This window comes from Myotis myotis, unplaced genomic scaffold (genome assembly GCF_014108235.1).
Source record: "Myotis myotis isolate mMyoMyo1 unplaced genomic scaffold, mMyoMyo1.p scaffold_m19_p_1, whole genome shotgun sequence".
NCBI classification, from domain to species: domain Eukaryota; kingdom Metazoa; phylum Chordata; class Mammalia; order Chiroptera; family Vespertilionidae; genus Myotis; species Myotis myotis.
In genome coordinates, this window is record NW_023416313.1 from 69,379,120 (window position 1) to 69,397,852 (window position 18,733).

Here is an 18,733-nt window from a genome sequence, read left to right on the forward strand (position 1 = left end):
CCCCCCAAGTCCATCGCAGCCATACTGCAGTGCAGAGCTGTCACACACAGCAGGTTTGGACAACATGCAAACTGAGATGGACAAAGAGCCTAAAAACCTTGTCCCATTCCAGGTCCTGCAAGTTTTAAAATCTTTAATAGCTAATTACACAATATTAATTTACAGTTTGGCCTGCTGTTTATATAGACAATTACGTTTAATTTCTGGAGAAGATATATGCTTAAGTTATTGATGGATGAGAGACCTATTCAAAAGAAAGGCGTTTCTATTACAATCAAGCAAATTTAAAAACACAACTAGTTTGGGATATGACCTTTATTGAGCTTATCCACCGGAGTGGAAATAATGTCTGTACAAAACCAAATGTTTGTTACTATAACTTCTGCATCACAATTAAAATCCAAACAGTTTTTTAAAAACAGTCAACTCAATCAAAACCCACTACTTCAGAATCAATAGCTTCTTTGAAGCCACAGTAACACTTAAATATGGTTAAGACTCGAATGCAGAAATTTGGTTGGTTGGAAAGCTAATTAAACTTCCAACTTGCTCAAATAGAATTACAAAAAGGCAAAATTGTGTTTTTCACAGAGATACAGTCCACTGGAATCACCAACACTGGACAGCTGTTAGAGTATTTAGAGTCCTGAGATAATAAGAAATCCAGGCATCCTTTAGACAGTCTTCTGTTGTCCTTTCTTCCCAATCAGAGATTTGTGGATGTGTGGAATAACACCTAGGAGAGGGACAAGGATTAATTCTAGTTTTTAATACACATTTAAAAAATCACACTATATTTAAACCAGAACAGTTGTTCAACTTGGCAGATGTCTTTAAATGTGAAATCCAAGTATACAAAGCAAAAACTCATTAAGCTATTCCATACATTGATATTCACTGACACTGCGTTATCAGTGAACTTCTGCTCAGGTGTCCTCCTTTAGATTAAAAACTACTAATGGGAATGTTTAAAAAGCTACGAATTATTTCCTCTAAAGGAATTCGAAGTGAAATTTTAGTATTCACATACCACCACCAGCAATTGTAGCCTTGATGAGAGAATCCAATTCTTCATCTCCACGAATAGCAAGTTGCAAATGACGAGGGGTAATACGCTTTACCTTTAAGTCTTTTGATGCATTGCCTGCCAATTCAAGTACCTAGAAGGCAAAGACTCATCAATTTTCTTCCAGCTTTTCTTTAGGCCAAGATCCAGAGCAGAACAAACATTCATGAACATACATCTAGCAATTGCCTCCCTCCCCTCCCCTACCTGAATGTCAAAATGGCATAAGCTATAAAAAGGGGGCACGCAATTTTATTTCCCAGAGCAGCTCAAGCTCAGCAGGATCGCTCAATGACTATCAGCTCCCTCTAGCGTTCCCAGAGGCTTCTCGCCGCGTTCGGGGCCTGGGAGTTTTCTTGCATCACTTTCCTCCTTCCCTCTCGCCACCTACCGCCCGCTCTTCCCCCCCCCCCCCCCCCGCAAACCATTCCCAGATTACAGGCGTGCACCCCTTTACCTCTGCGGTGAGGTACTCCAGAATGGCTGCGCTGTACACAGCAGCGGTCGCGCCTACACGTCCATGGCTGGTCGTCCTAGATTTCAGGTGTCGATGAATACGGCCCACCGGAAACTTAATTTTAAGCAAAAACAAATGCACAAAGATATGAATCAAAGATGACACAATCAGACGCGCGCCAAAGCTAGGAGCAAGGACGCTGGTGCAGCGAGGGGCAAACCCCCCCCCCCGTATCCACACACGTGATCGCCCCCCCCCGCCCCGATATTGATCGAATCGGCAAAACAAATCGCGACACCGCATCACCCACGCAAAGACGAAAACGCTCATCGAGAGCAAATGACAGACAAGCAAAGGGTAAGGAAGACGCCACGATCCCCCGGCTGCACCCAACCACCACTACTGACCTGCAAGCCGGCTCTCTGCGAGCGGGAAACCGCCTTTGTCTTGGCCTTTCCGGAGTCTTTCCCAGCCTTACCGCCAGCCTACGGCGCGCACACGCCCGCGAGCGGAGGAGGAACGCAGAAGATAGGATTACTGGGGCGGCGCGCCCCTCCCCCACCGTGGCGCGGCGCGGCCCGAGCGCGCCCCCGCGCCCCGCCAGGGTCCCCGGCCCGCCGCGCGCCGCCGGGGCGATCCCGCCTGCACGCCCCCCGCTGCGCGCCCGCCCGCCGCGGCCGCGCGCCCCAGTCCGTCCGTCCGTCCGTCCGCGCCCGCCGGTCCCCAGCGGTGCCGCGCGCGCCACTCAACCGCCGCCGCCCGCGGCGAGATCGGAGGCGGCCAGCTCGCCACCGACAGATCGCCCCCCCCCCCCGCGCTCCCCAATGCCGTCTCCGCGAGCTCCCAACCGCCGCCGCTTCACCCCCCTCTCTGTGGGTTGCGGGCTTTCCCCTCCGGTAGGAGCCCGCGAGAGCCCCTGCGAAGTTTACCATGTCGATTTCTGCTGAAGCTCAAGCGAGCAGGGCAGAGAAAGGAGGAGCCAGACACCCAGCGAGATCCCAGCGCCGACTCCCTCGCACCGCGATTCAAACTGCGCTGTCTCCCGCCTTCCCCGCTCCCTTTATACGGCGGCAGAATGTTCCCTCATCCGGGAACTCGGATGGCTCAGCCCACCAATGGCTGCCTCCCGCCCCCGGGACGCGTCCTTGAGGCTTCAGCCAATGAGCAAGCGCAGAGGAGACTGGAGGGGCGGGCGCTTCGCAGCTCGAGCCGCTATTGGGACGTGGGGAAGGAGGGGGGAGAAGGGAGGGATGGGAACCGGGGAGAAGAAGGGCACCGCGGCGGGAGGCAGAAACAGAGCGAGCTGCGCCGCGGGAGCGAGGACAGCCTACGGTGGTGGTCACGTGTCTGGAGGAGGAGCTGGGAGGCCTGGGGGAGGAGCACGCAGGGGCGCCCCCTGGTGGCCCAGCCGGGTCCTGGCGACCGCGTGAAGTTGCCTCCGGGTCTCACGCGTCCTCCTTCCGGTTCCCCGCCCCGCACACCCCAGCGCTGCGTGGGCTGAGACCCGCTGGCAGATATCCTCCTTCCGGGGCACCCTCCTCCCCACCCTCCTGTCGTCCATCCCTTAGGTTTGACAGATGGCGCTAATGCGTCCCGTCTCCTCCGCGAGCCACAGCCTCGCTGAGGATTTTGCGTTACTTCACCGCGGCCGGCGAATCCCCAGCCACCGGCTGATCATGACCCTGTGCCCGCACGTCCTTTGCAGCGGTGTCTCCCACCGCTTCCCTTCTCACCACTTTTGAAACTCCCCACGGGGTAATTGCACGGGAACAAATGGTGTGGTGGCCAAGTCGCCTCGCTGGGTGCAAAAGACCTTTTGGTCTGTGCACGGAGGGCTTGGAGCGAGGTGCAATTATTTTCTGTAATCAGATCATAAACTATATTCACCTGGAGACTACACATCAGTGCGTTGCACCTATAATCTGGTGTCTAAAGTTGATTTACTGGAACCTTAAAGCTATTACGTGTCCATTTTTCTAGACTGCGCATTTTGGTACATGACAAGTGTTACATAAATGTCATTGGATAACTCCTAACATGATTCACAGGCAGTTACAGATGGTCTATGTAATCAACTGAAAATGGTGGGTTTAAAAAAATTGTACTGTATGCACAGTACTATCATAGTAGTCTTCCAGCTAATAGATTAATAACACCCGTGTATATCCCCAGCTGCTTGGAGATAGTAGTGATCTAATCTTTCACATTTGTAATGCTTAATAGTGTATAAGTGTATTACATTTAACATATTTCTGACAAGAAGAAACTTTATGGAAAAGTACTCTTTCATTTTTTAAAATATATTGTTATTGATTTCAGAGAGGAAGCTAGAGGGAGAGAGAGAGAGAAACATCAACGATGAGAGAATAATTGATCAGCTGCCTCCTGCATGTCCTCCACTGGGGATCAAGCTTGCAACTGGGCATGTGCCCTGACCCAGAATCCAACCATGACCTCCTGGTTCATAGATTGATGCTTAACCACTGAGCCATGCCAGCTGGGCGAAAAAGTAGTTTTAAGTACTTTGGACTGGGGTTCAATGTGAACCCCCTGCCATGGCCCTGATGGGGAGGTAATGGTGGTGGTGGTGGGGGCGGGAGGTTGTCTGTGGGAGCGCACTGACAACCAGGAGGCAGCTCCTGTGTTGAGCATCTGCCCTCTGGTGGTCATTGCATGTCATAGCGGCTGGTCGACCAGTTGTTCTGGTCATTTGGTCATAACGGTCACTTAGGCTTTTATATATATATATATATATTAGAGGCCTGGTGCACAAAATTTGTGTACTGGTGGGGGGGGGGGTTCCCCTCAGCCTTGCCTGTGCCCTCTCACAGTCCAGGACCCCTCGAGGATGTCCGACTGCCAGCTTAGGCCTGATCCCTCACAGTCTGGTACCTTACCACCCACCTGCTCACTGCTCCTTACCGCTCAGCTCACTGCTCCCTAGCACTGCTGTGGAGGTAAGAGAGGCTCCCGCCACCACCGCTGGGCTCACCAACCATGAGCCCAGCTCTGGCTGAGCAGCGCTCCCCCTGTGGGAGCACGCTGACCACCAGGGGGCAGCTCCTGCGTTGAGCGTCTGCCTCCTGGTGGTCAGTGTGCATCACAGCAACCAGTCGTTCTGGTCGTTCTGCCTTAACAGTCACTTAGGCTTTTATTATATAGATAGATGTACTCTTTATTATGAAGCCAGACTAAAGGAATTCACTGTTGCCTCCCTGATTAGTAGTTAAGGGGATGAGCTCAGAAGCAGGTAGATGTGAATTCTGCTCTGCTTCCTTTTCATTGTGTCAGCTTAGTTAATAACCTTTTGGAGCTTCTAGTTCCTCTTCTGCAAAAGGAGTATAGTCACATCTATGTTCATGCGGTTGTTGAGGAGAGTTATGCAGTGTACACTCTAGCATATTTTGCCACATAATAAGTACTCCTTGATAATCGCTATTATCTTACTATGCATTGGATACTGGGATAAAATAAAGTATCCAAGCCCTGACCAGTTTGGCTCAGTGGCTAGAGCATCGGCCTGGGGACTGAAGGGTCCCAGGTTCGATTCTGGTCAAGGGCATGTACCTTGGTTGCGGGCACATCCCCAGTAGGGGGTGTGCAGGAGGCAGCTGATGGATGTTTCTCTCTCATCGATGTTTCTAACTATCCGTCTCCCTTCCTCTCTGTAAAAAATCAATAAAATATATTTTAAAAAAAATAAAATAAAGTATCCAATTCCTAAATCTTTTTTCATATTTACTACATTGTCTTCCTTTGACATGAAAGCAGCAAGCCTGAAACCTGTCCAAAGTAAACATGACCAAGTCATCCAACATACAAACTAAAATCCCAAATTGATTTAATACACTGAAAAGTTTTCCTTTGAAGAAAAGGACAGTATCAGTTTCTCGACTTTTCATGGCAGTTGTAAGATTACTTTCTTTGCTGCTCTGAAAAGGTAAGGGGAAAATATGTTAATGTTCTTGGCTTATCTCTCCTGTACTTGCATTTATGCTAATACATGTATATAATATATAGAGAACCAGAGCTATGTAATTCTTATTGTTCAGTGTCATGCCCAACTAGCTCCTTAATACAGCCATATGCTGCTTACAAGGATGTGTTCTGAGAAATGCTTCTTTGGGGGTTTCGTCACTGTGCAAAGATCACAGAGCGCATGTACACAAATCCGCATTGTATAGCCTGCTACATAGCTTGGCTATACAGTGTAGCCTACAAAACAACAGGAGCTTAAATCAAGCACAAGAGAAAATGATGTAATGAAGAGTGGGATTAAACATGAGATGTATGAGGCTGCTGTCGGTGTAACAGGGCATACTGTTTGACAGCAGAGTTTTTTCATAAGTAAAAAAAGCACACTCTAAAATAATGATACAATGTATATTAAATACATAATCCAGTAACATAGTTGTTTGTTATCATGATCAAGTATTATGTACTGTACGTACATATGTGAGACGTTATACTTTTATACAGACTGGCTGAGAGGATTAGACAAAGAGGAAAGTTTAAACAATGCTTTAATTATTAAGACCACATTATTGGGGGGCAGGAGTGGGGTGGAGGGAGTCAATGGGGGAAGGGAGGGGGACCTCTGTAATACTGTCAACAGTAAAGATAAAGTTTAAAAATGACCACATTAATAAGGGCTGTTACAAAATAAGTACCTGATTGGCTACCAAATAGACTGTTCCTCTAGTTTAATGGACAGAGACAGCTGGGGGTTGGAGTGTTTGGGAGAATTTATGTTTAAATGGACTAGGGGAGAGTTTGTCTAGAATGGCAGGTTGGTTTAAGGAAGATGCTGCTAGAAGGTAGGTGTGGCAGAGATTCCTGGTTAGAACCTTATGTCTATTTTCCCATTTCCCTCAGTAATAGAACTTCTAATTTTTAGTGGGACACTTGGTCATCAGAATATAAGTACATTTAGCCATGGAGTTAAGTTTTGACTAAAGAGTGTAAGCAGCAGTGGTAGGTACTTGCTGACAAGAAATGACATTGGGAATGTAGGCCACACACAAAGGAATAACAAGATAGAAGGATCAAGCATCTTTGATACTATAGAATATCAAACCTACCCTAGATCTCTCTGAAGTTTTACATCTATTTCATTTGAACCACTTTTATTTTGGACTAGAGGCCCGGTGCATGAAATCCATGCACAGGTAGGGTCCCTAGGCCTGGCCTGTGATCAGGGCCATCTTCCCCAGTTGCCCAAAGCTGGCCCCGCCCCCCACCACTACCCATGCCTGGTTTCCCGTTTGCCATCGGGTGATCAGTGCCTAATGGCCAGGGGAAGGGACCAATAGGTTGGCTGTTCCTGCCCACTCACTGGCCTCGCCCCTGCCGCGGGTAGCCATCAGGTGATCGGAGCCTGCCGGCCAGGGGAAGAGACCAAGAGGTGGACAGTGCGCCTCATAGTGACTGGTCCAGCGGTCGTTCTGGTCGTTCTGCTGTTAGGGTCAATTTGCATATTACCCTTTTATTATATAGGATTATCTGTCACTTGCAGCTGAACCCAATCTTAACCATCACAGTAAGTCAACACCCTAAATACTTGGAGAAAGATAGCAGACTTTACCCTGAGGGACTAAGAAACCAACTAATATTCCTGAGAAGGGGAAAATGCAGTGATCCTCAATTTTAGGATACTAATATAGCATCAGGTATGATGCAAATCAGAACAGAGAAAATATTCGGGAGGCTGGTAAAAATGGTGTATGCCATTTGGGTATAAAGCCTGAAACCAGTGTAATGATGAAACCAAGAGAAGGATATAAAACACCTTGAAGGAAGAATCACTGATATTTGGTAACTGACTGGGTATGACATTTAGGAAGGCATAGAGAGTGGACATGGGTAAGTAAATGATTGCAACAAAGAAAATACCCAGTTTTTTTACATTCATGATCTAAGGTATAACATAGTATCTATAGAAATAGGAAAACCAAGAGGGTAAATGTGGATTGATGGGGGAAGAAGAAAGAGGAAGAGGTAAATCATGAAATATTTACTGTAAGTTGACATTATAGAAATTCAAGTGGAATTTTCTCGTAGGTACATTGGCAATAAGGTCAGGAGTTTAAGAAAGGAAAGTGTTTCAAAGATATATCTGAAGGAGTATCCCTAACAAAGTGATGATGTCAGAATTATTAAAAGATAAACTGAGGGATATTAAAAAGTTTAAGAGTTTCTTTGAGTAACCACTGATCCCAATCAGGCAGTGCCAAACTGGAGTGCTCTGCTGATGGGAGCTGGGGAAGAGACTTATACATAGACTAGAGGCCCGGTGCATGAGATTTGTGCACTGGTCGGGGGGTCCCTCAGCCCGGCCTGCACCCTCTCACAGTCTGGGACCCCTCGGGGGATGTCCGCCTTGCTGTCAGTCAGACATCCCTCTTGCAGTCTGGGGCTCTTGCAGTCCCAGACCCTTTGCTCCTTACCACCTGCCTGTAGCAGAGGCAAGAGAAGCTCCCACAACTGCTCACCAGCCATCAGCCGGGCTTCTGGCTGAGCGGTGCCGCCTCTGTGGGAGCACACTGACCACCAGGGAACAGCTCCTGCATTGAGCATCTGCCCCCTGGTGGTCAGTGCATTTCATAGCGACTGGTCATTTTGCTGTTTGGTCGATTTGCATATTACACTTTTATTATAGGGGACTAGAGGCCCGGTGCACAAAAATTTGTGCCCTCGGGGGGGAGGGGTGTCCCTCAGCCCGGCCTGTGCCCTCTCGCAGTGTGGGATCCCTCGGGAGATAACGACCTGCTGGCTTAGGCCTGCTCCCGGGTGGCAGAGAGCAGGCCCAATCCCTAGGTGCAGCCTCTGGTCGGGCTCAGAGCAGGGCCGACTGGGGAGTTGGGGCGCCGCCCCATCATGCACAGAGCAGGGCGATTGGGAGGTTGTGATGCCACCCTCAGTCACGCTCAGGGTAGGGCCGATTGGGGGGTTGGGGCACCATCCCCTGTCACACTCAAGGCAGGGTCGATGGGGAAGTTGCGGCGCCACCCCCTGTCATGCACAGAGCAGGGCCCATCAGGGGGATTGGGGCTCTGTACCCTGTCACTCACAGAGCAGGGCCCATCAGGGGGATTGGGGCTCTGTACCCTGTCACGCACAGAGCAGGGCCAATCATGGGGTTGGGGCGCGGCCCCCTGTCACACACAGAGCAGGGCCCATCAGGGGGTTGGGGCACCGCCCTCTATCACCCACAGAGCAGGGCCAATCAGGGGGTTGGGGCACCGCCACTCTCACACTCAGGGCAGGGCCGATGGGGAGGTTATGGCTCTACCCGTCACACACAGAGCAGGGCCCGTCGGGGGGTGGGGGGGTTGGGGAGCTCCCCCCTATCAGGCATAGAGCAGGGCTGCTCAGGGGGTTGGAGCGCCTTCCCCTGTCACGAACAGAGCAGGATGGATAGGGAGGTTGTGGCCCCGCCCCCTGTCACACACAGAGCCGCAGGGCGATCAGGGGGTTTGGGCGCTGCCCCCTGTCACGCTGATCCCGGTGCCAGGAGGCATATTGCCCTTTTACTATATAGGGTAGAAGCCTGGTGCATGGGTGGGGCCGGCTGGTTTGCCCTGAAGGGTGTCCTGGATCAGGGTGGGGGTCCCCACTGGGGTGCCTGGCCAGCCTGGGTGAGGGGATGATGGCTGTTTGCAGTTGGTCACACACCCTTCAGGGTGTGGGTCCCCACTGGGGTGCCTGGCCAGTCTGGGTGAGGGGCTGAGGGCTGTTTTCAGGCTGGGAGTGACTGAAGTTCCCAACTGCTCCTTTTTTTAATTTTATTCTGGGCCAGCTTTAGCTTGAGGCTTGACTCCAGCTCTTAGGCCTGAAAGTAGGTTTCTGGCCTTTGCTTACAATGTTGTGAATCTGCTGGCTGAAGTCTGGCGGTATTTGTTACAATGTTTCTTAAACTGCCCGCTCAGAGGCCTGCAGCAGGAACGTTGGTTTCCTCCGTCACTGAGGCAAGCAAGCCTCATGTTAGTTTCAAGCTGCCTGGCTGCCGGCCGCCATCTTGGCTGGCAGTTAATTTGCATAACTCGCTGATTAGCCAATGAAAAGGGTAGCGGTCATACGCCAATTACCATGTTTCTCTTTTATTAGTGTAGATGGTATGGAAGCAAAGCAAGGACATTTTTATTTTAAATATATTTTATTGATTTTTCACAGAGAGGAAAGGAGAAGGATAGAGAGTTAGAAACATCAATGAGAGAGGAACATCCATCAGCTGCCTCCTGCACATCTCCTATTGGGGATGTTCCCACAACCAAGGTACATGCCCTTGACCGGAATCGAACCTGGGACCCTTCAGTCCACAGGCCGACGCTCTATCCACTGAGCCAAACCGGTTAGGGCAGCATGGACATTATTTGATTGACTATTAGCTTAAAGCCTGGTTGGCTGTTGGTCATTGGTTGTCCTGTGGTTTTGCTTTTGTAACCTTAAATTTTGGTTTGCTTCCATAGGCCCACAGCATTAGAGCCACCTCAGCCTAATGCCCCCCTTGTTTAATAACACCATAGATGAGAATTCTAAGGAAAAGAGTGAATACAACTGAAAGATGAAGAGCAGGCAAAAAAAAAAAAAAAAGACCCAGAGAAGTAAAGTGTAGTGTCTCACTAGGCATAATGATTTCGGATCAAACTAGAAAACTTCCTGTAACCCTAACATCTAACAAGGTGATGTTGAGAACGTTTCCACATGTGTATTGCCAGCTCTGACTAAGAAATAGTAATCTATTTTTTATTTTTACTACTCTCTTCTGTTTATCAAAGATGATATTGCCATAGAGTCTGTGACTAAATCTGATTTTGTCAACACTCTTGGTCGTTGTATAAATTCCTTATGCCCAGTGTTACAAGAGAGCCTGGTGGCTAAATTCTGTAAGTTTGAAATTCCATGCAGCATTCTTAATATTAGAGGGATTCCAGATACTACCTTCATCCTGAAGAGGAAAGGGAAGCACCACAAAAAAAGACAAGATTCTAAAATCATATAACATACGCTCACGTCCCTCCACAGACTCAGCCCCAAGGCAAAAACCATATGAAAAGATATGACCACCACACCTACTGTTGCAACCTGTGTAGGTAACTGTGACTCGCCTGTCTCCTCAATTGGATGAAAATGGCTCAGAGAATAATCTAAAGGCTTTTCCATTCCCTTACTTTCCCAATTTCATTTTTGTGTGTGGTGCTGTGAGTGTAGGGTGGGAATTGTTTGTTAGCACAGAATAACCTAGTGAAAGCTAACTAATACAGCTAACAATACATCTGAGCGCCATCTTGTTAGGTATTATTACTGCTCTAAGGAGTTTTCCCCAGTTCATTATAGAATGACTTACTGAGATTTGTAATTTATTGTTTCAGGTCTTCTATTTAGGTCTTTGATTCATTCTGAATTAATTTTTATACATGGGAACAAACAGTAGTCTAGTTTCAGTCTTTTGCATGTGGTTTCCCAATTTTCCCAGCACCATTTATTGAAGAAGCTTTCTTTTCTCCATTGTATGTTTATTCCTTCCTTTGTTTATTTTTTAAAAATATTTTTATTGATTTCAGAGAGGAAGGGAGGTGGAGAGAGAGAGAGAGAAACACCAATGATGAGAGAGAATCATTGATCAGCTGCCTCCTGCACCCCCCACACTGAGGATGGAGCCCACAGCCTGGGCATGTGCCCTGCCTGGGAATTGAACCCGGCAGCCTCTGGATGCGCAACCGCTGAGACACATTGGCCGAGCTATTTTATTACTTTTAAAGATGAACACTAAAATATTTAGGGGAAAGAAGTGATTTTTCTGGAATTTGTTTAAAATGTTCCAAAAACAAAACATAATTTTTTAAAGATTCAGGAAAGATAAAAAAAAATGTCAAAATACTGATGATTGTTGAAATTGAATATTTACCTTTTGAAAATTTCAGGAAAAGTTGAAAATAAAAGTTTCTTAATGGTGAAGAAACTATTATAAATGGCATCTTCATGTAGGAGAGGAAAGAAATTGTAAACTTCGCTTTGTAGTTATGCAGTTTGCCCATTGTTTGGAGCCAAAACTATGCTTTGCATCATAGTTTGCCCTTAAAAAAGTGTTTTTAAAAATATATTTTATTGACTTTTTGCAGAGAGGACGGGAGAGGGATAGAGAGTTAGAAACATCGATGAGAGAGAAACATCGATCAGCTGCCTCCTGCACACCTCCCACTGGGGATGTGCCCGCAACCCAGGTACATGCTCTTGACCAGAATCAAACCCAGACCCTTCAGTCCGCAGGCCGATTCTCTATCCACTCAGCCAAACCAGTTATGGCTTGTTGTTGTTTTTGTTTTTAATAAAGGGGAACCCCGATTTCTGATGTGAGTGAGCAGGGTTGGCTTCTCAGCCACTGTGGTCTCACCATGTAAAGGAGACTTTATTGTTTCAGGTTGTGTTTAACTGTCTCGAACAGATCTGTTTATCTGTATACGTGTTTCTGTTGTTAACTTGGCTTCGGCTTGGTTATACTAAAACAACATGCAGGAACCTGTGCGAGTTCACAGGGTGCCAATGCGGACCACAAGTGATAAGGAACAATCAAGCATTAGTGGGGAAGGAAAATTGAATTCAGACAACATGCACTTGGTATTGATACTTCCCAGCTAAGAGACATTGGTCAAATCAACCTCTGGGAATATTACATTTCTCTTGGGCAACATGGGAATGGTAACAGGACTATTGTAAAGGCTGCATGAGCTACTACGCAAGATGCTTTTTCTACTCTAAAGCATCATACCAAGATAAACAATATTAGCATGAAGAATGAATATTGGCAATATTTAATATGATTATTTTCACTTTATAAAAGTGAAAAATTATCTAAATTGATTTTTAAAAATAAGTCAAATAAACATACCAAACTTTTCCATTAAAATATACCAGAGGAAAGAAATAATAATTTCATAATACAGATAATTGCCTCAGTTTTATTGTTTTATGCCTTATCTATATCTATAAAAGTCTAAGCCAGGGGTCCTCAAACTTTTTAAACAGGGGTCCAGTTCACTGTCCCTCAGACAGTTGGAGGGCTGGACTATAGTTTAAAAAAAACTATGAACAAATTCCTATGCACACTGCAGATATCTTGAAGTAAAACAACAAAACAGGAACAAATACAATATTTGTATTTGCATGTGGCCCCGCGGGCCGTAGTTTGAGGACCCCTGGTCTAAGCTACCAGCCAACCAGCCGACTGGCCAGTGCTATGATGCGCACTGACCACCAGGGGCAGACGCTCAACACAGGAGCTTCCGCGCTGCGGTGACTTGGCAGTGGTGGTTCTTGGGTGACCCACCCAGAACCAGAGAGGAGGGAGCCCGATTCCAGGGGCATCACCCAAGAACCACCCTCTCACAATCTGGGACCCCTCGGGGGATGTCAGAGAGCCAGTTTTGGCCTGATTCCCAAAGACCAGGCCCAGGGACCCCACCAGTGCATGAATCTGTGCACCAGGCCTCTGGTCGTTAATAATCATGATTTTTGTGTGTGTTTATTTTAATTTCACCTAGTCAGCTCCACCTCTTCAAAAACTTATAGGCGCCCGGCCTGCGTGGCTGAGTGGTTGAGTGTCGACCTATGTTCCAGAAGGTCAGGGTTCGTTCGATTCCCTGTCAGGGCACATGCCCAGGTTGCAGGCTTGATCTCCAGTCGGGGGCATGCAGGAGGCAGCCAATCAATGATTCTCTCTCATCATTGATGTCTTATCTTTCTCGCCCTCTCTCTTCCTCTCTGAAATCAATAAAAATATATTTTAAAGACTTATAGGTAAACTTAGTATCATTCTGAGGAGCAACAGGCAGCATTAACTGACTTAGATTGTTTTCAGTAATTTATAATTTCAGTTTGCAGCTGATACTCAGGTTGTTATGCTTCTTATGCTCTTCAACACAGTTTCCCCCTAAATCATATAAGGCACATAAGCGTCCTACTTTAATGAGAAGTTGTTCTTTCAATGTAATTATAAAAATAACCTTTTCCTTTACCCTCTTTTCAGAAAAAAAATGTCACATGAAAGAACATGACTATCTCCTCAAAGTAAGTGATGATGTAAGAGCCATAAAGTACTTCAAAAACAAACAAAAAGCGTCCCCCTGCCTCCTAATAAACAGCAATAAGAAACACACTTCATCTGACTCTCCATATTTCCATCAGGACAAGGAGTAGATCAGCTCAACCAAGACACAGCTCCACGATGGCTTTTCACCGCATGCCTGCTAAACCTCATTTCACTAAGTGATGTGGGACCTTATGGAGTTAAGTTATTATTCTGTCTCTTCAGATGAAATGATAGAGAAAACATTATATTGTTGGGGATATGGTTAGCACTCCCAATACGACTAGCTTTTCCATTTTTCCTTGTCCTCACTTTCACTATTTTTAATTGTTTTTCAGTCCAGATTGATCTTTTTCCATTACAATTATTATTTAATTTCAAAAAGGTTATATTTTTACATGTTTCAGTATTTTAAAGGTTAAAAAAGAGGTATATAGTGAAAATTCTCTCTCCCATCCTGTCCTTCAGTTACCTAGAAATATGTGCTTTCCCCATATTTTTCTTGATCGCCTGCTTTTGTTCATGTTGCTATCCTTATCTGAAATGTCCTTCAAACATCTTTCAGTTTCTACCCTTCACATCTTCAAAATGTAGCTTAATACTCTCTTTTAATGAGCTTTTTTCTGAACCATCATCTTTATAATTGATCCTTATTCTGCATAATCAAATGTGGCTTGTACCCTGTTTTCATTAATATGCTTAAACTTGCTAATGCTCCTAAATTATTTTTATATTTCCTGCATAGATTTTAGCTTGCCAAATAGCTTACAGATTTGGCTCCTCAAAAGCAAGCAATGACTTGTATTTCTTTTGTTCTCCACATAGCCTGTAATCTGGACCTATGCAAGTAGCTGAGACCTTATACCGTATCTAGCCTGCGAAATCCTTACCTGGTTATTCTCAAAATTTGCTATTAGCATCACCTGCAGAGGTTTGGAAACTCAGAATGCCCTGGCTTCACACCATACCAAGTAGATCAGAATCTGGGGGTGGGATTTAAGCATGAGTGCTATTTAAAGTTCTCCAACCTGCAGCTAAATTTGAGAATCAGTTACCTAACCCACCTCCATGCACTCATCTCAGTTAAGTATCTTATTTCATGAGAACATACTCTTGGACAGACTGACAGATGTCAGAGAGGAGGGGGATGGGAGGGGTAGGAGGGACTGGATGAAAGAAGGTGAAGGGATTAACCATAACCCAGAGACACAGATAACAAGGTGGTGATGACCAAGGGAAAGGGGTGGGACTGGAGGGAGGTGGGCAAAGAAGTGTGTGGGGGGGGATGGGGACATTTGTAATAGAGTCAATAAAAATAGAGTTTTAAAAATGCTCTTTCTGCCCGGCTGGTGTGGTTCAATGGTTGAGTGTCGACCCAGGAACCAAAAGATCGCTGCTTGAGCCCTAGCGGGGTTGGCTCAGTGGACAGAGCATCGGCCCGCAGACTGAAGGGTCCCGGGTTTGATTCTGGTCAAGGGCACATATCTCGGTTGCAGGTTCCCTGGCCCTGGTTGAGATGCATGCAGGAGGCAACCAGTCAATGTGTCTCTCTCACATTGATGTTTCTCTCTGTTTCTCCCTCTCCCTCCCACTCTTTCTAAAAAAACCAATAGGAAAATATCCTCGGGTGAGTATTGATCAAAAACAAAACAAATAAAAACAGAAATCATTGTTTGATTTCTGGTTCAGCCACATGCCCGGGTGTGGGCTAGATCCCCTGTAGGGGGCCTGCAGGAGGCAGACGTTTCTTTCTCATTGATATTTTTATCTCTCTATCCCTCTCCCTTCCTCTCACTCTAAAAATCAATAAAAAACATATCTTAGAAATGCTCTTTCTACCAATGTCAACGTAGTCCCTCCTGCATACGCACCCACCTTCTCCTGCTTTGCGGCCCTTGTGGCTCACACAGAGCCCCCTTCCTCCCACAGGCTTCCTTCCAGGAGCCACGTTTTCTTCGCCCTCCTTCCCTGAAAACCTCCTCATAAGGCTTTGCTACACAGATGGCTGTCATTTTTTACCTCCAAGCCTCTCTTCAACCAACTTCTATCTGGCTTTCATTCCCATCAGGCCTCCAAAAATGTTCTTATCATGTAGCCAGACCCCAGGGCCAGTCTTCTGCCTTCTGCCTCTCAGCTGTATGAGCACTCTTGGCTCCTACACTCTTTTCTTGATTCCCAGGATACCACATTGCTGCTCCTTCTCTCCCTCTGTTGCCTTCCCCCCTTGTATTGCCTCTTCACTACCTGACTTCAAGGTAGCAGTTTCAAGGTGGCAGCTTCCCAGGGCTTGGTCCTAAGCCCTCTGTTTTCTCCACCCATTTCCATGGATAACTTGTATATAAAGATGATTTCAAATAGTAAGTAGTTGAAATTTTTTTTACCTTACTAGGTAAATGTTTATTTTCAGTGATACTAGAAAAGACTATAACCTACATGTCAAACTCACTTTAACACTATAAAGTGGGCTTTGCAGATGCCGTGGCCCCGGAGCTGCCCGTGGCCAGCCATGGTGAACCCCACTGTGTTCTTCGACATCGCCATCGACGGTGAGTCCTTGGGCCACGTCTCCTTCGACCTGTTTGCAGACAAAGTTCCAAAGACAGCAGAAAACTTCCGTGCTCTGAGCACTGGGGAGAAAGGATTTGGTTATAAAGTTCCTGCTTTCACAGAATTATTCCAGGATTTATGTGCCAGGGTGAAGACTTCACACGCCATAATGGCACAGGTGGCAAGTCCATCTATGGGCAGAAATTTGAGGATGAAAACTTCACCCTGAAACATACAGGTCCTGGCATCTTGTCCTGGCCAATGCTGGACCCAACACAATCGTTCCCAGTTTTTCATCGTCACTGCCAAGACTGAGTGGATGAATGGCAAGTATGTGGTCTTTGGCCCGGTGAAGGAAGGCATGGATATTGTGGCAGCCATGGAGTGCTTTGGGTCCAGGAATAGCAAGATCAGCAAGAAGATCTCCATTGCTGACTGTGGACAACTCTAATACATTTGATTTGTGTTTTACCTTAACCACCAGACCATTCCTTCTGTAGCTCAGGAGAGCACCCTTTCACCATGATTTGTTTGGAATGTTCTATAGTCTTTGTGTTCTTGCCACAGTTCATTGGGTTCCATAATTTCCTTACCCTTTCCCAGTCTAGCTGGATTGCAGAGTTAAGTTTATGATTATTAAATGAAAACCAGACAGTTGTCTGTAAAAAAAAAACAACCTATAAAGTGAAGGGGGGATGAGTTTAAGTAGCAAATCATCTTGCAAACCATAAAACACTCTTTACACGTCTCTCTTCTTGCCCTAAATTTCTTCAAATCACAGCTATCTTCCCTCTTTCCAAAGTTCCCCATCAACTGCTAGGTCTCCCCTTTTCTCTAGATTTCCCCCTAAACATACTCTCCAGCTTCCTGTCTCCATTCTCCCCACACCCCCTCACCTCCAGTGGAAACTCATCTTGCTGATAATACACCCTGTATGGAAATTGCTTGTATTGAGAGGTTATAATTCACCTACAGGGAAGTCTTCAAAATAGACAATACATATATTGCAAGGAAACCATAGAAAATTTACTTGATATAGAAGGAGGACTCTGGGGAAGAAAAAAATGGGTCAATAAAGTAGTATAAAAATGTATCTCTATATATAAAAGGCTAATATGCTAAGTGTCTGTCTGGGTAATGACATCACATAGCAGCGCCCAGCTTCCTCTCCTTAGTGACTAGCCTCCTTGGAGTTTCTTCAGCCCAGGAACCCAACTTGCTTTACATCCAGTTGCAACATTTTACAGTTTAACCAAATGTTCATGAAGTGTTTTCCCGTGCCTCATCTCATTTGATTCCTGGAGTAGGTAGATAAGAAATTCAGTAGAATCCTATTTTCTTTTCATTAGCCAGAAAACGGAGATTTAGATAATTTATAAACTTGACCCAACTGAAAAGAAGTAAGAAATGGTGGAACTTGAAAATGACTTCAGGTTTTCTCTCTGTGCAGAATATAGTCAAACACTGCTGCAGTTAAATATTTTGCTCTTTTTTCTCCCTGGATGATCTACAATAATAATTTGCTTCATGTTGACAGTTACTGCTGTGTTGCTGACAAATTACCTGAAAGAGAAATTGGGGTGCTTCACTGGGCTGGAAAAAGTTTAGCTACATTAGAAAGCAGGTCTAATTAAGCAAGTGTATCTATATATATAAAAGGCTAAGTTGACTCGCGCATGTATGACACATATAAAGCTCTTGCTGGTGCCAATCACACATGTGTGTTTCGATCTGTCATTGCCAATCATGAATTTGGTTGACACTTCTATTATAAAGAAAGGGAGAATAACGATATTAAAATATTTCTTCTACTTAATTTCATTTCAATGTGCATAAATTTGTGCACCAGGCCACTAGTTTAAATAATAAAGTCTGTCTCAAATATGTTTTTATTATGTAAGTGTCTAGAATAATTCACATTTAGAAATGTTGGTATACCCTAAGAACCGGGAGTCTCAAAAGCACTTAGACATCAAAGCTGTCATCTCGATCACCAACTTATTTAAAACATTTAATAGGACAAAGCATTGTCAATATATAAATCTATCTAATTATTAAATTAGCATCTCTAAGATTCTAACAGAATAGATATGATACAATAAATTTACTATTCTCTAGTAGTTCTGTTAGTTTTTTTAACTCTGACATAATAATAAGGTCTGATATGATATGATGTAGCTAATAATTCTATTAGTATCTATAGTTATGTCTATCTATAATAGTAAAAGTGTAATATGCTAATTAGACCGGATGTCCTTTTGGACGTCCTTCCTTCTGGACAAAGCCACAGTGGGCAGGGGCTACCGCAGAGGTGGCAGAGGCCCCCCTCTGTGGCAGTGGAGGGTGGAGGCTGAGGCAGAGGTGGCTGTGGCAGCAGCAGGGGCCAAGGCCCTTACACAAATTTCGTGCATCCGGCCCTCTAGTTAGATTATAATAAAGCTCCAAGAAATATACTGTTTCCGAAGGACAGGAAATTAGACAATACAGAAGTCAATAACAATGAGTAACCAATTTTTATTATTATCCCTATAGAGGCCCAGTGCACAAAAATTTGTGCACTCGGTGGGGGGGTCCATCA

The 18,733-nt window shown here is 45.6% G+C and overlaps 1 protein-coding gene and 1 pseudogene across 1 annotated transcript; one reads left to right on the plus strand and one right to left on the minus strand.

The window, feature by feature from the left end:
- Positions 1-297: 297 nt before the first annotated feature.
- On the minus strand, positions 298-2,608 carry LOC118671814 (histone H2A.Z). The gene is made up of 5 exons (XM_036340678.1): positions 2,453-2,608; positions 1,931-2,008; positions 1,524-1,637; positions 1,031-1,160; positions 298-736 (listed from the first exon to the last, which is right to left on the minus strand). Exons 1-5 carry the CDS (start codon positions 2,453-2,455, stop codon positions 675-677), a joined length of 387 nt encoding a protein of 128 aa, XP_036196571.1. The 5' UTR covers positions 2,456-2,608; the 3' UTR covers positions 298-674.
- A 13,506-nt stretch (positions 2,609-16,114) lies between these two features.
- Positions 16,115-16,606, plus strand: LOC118655945 (annotated as a pseudogene).
- Positions 16,607-18,733: the final 2,127 nt, after the last annotated feature.

Coding starts and splice junctions, on each gene's coding strand:
- LOC118671814 (XM_036340678.1), bottom strand. Junction 1,638..1,930: donor CGCAGAGAGCCGGCTTGCAG/GTCAGTAGTGGT, acceptor CTTAAAATTAAG/TTTCCGGTGGGCCGTATTCA. Junction 737..1,030: donor GGCTACAATTGCTGGTGGTG/GTATGTGAATAC, acceptor TCCCTCTCCTAG/GTGTTATTCCACACATCCAC.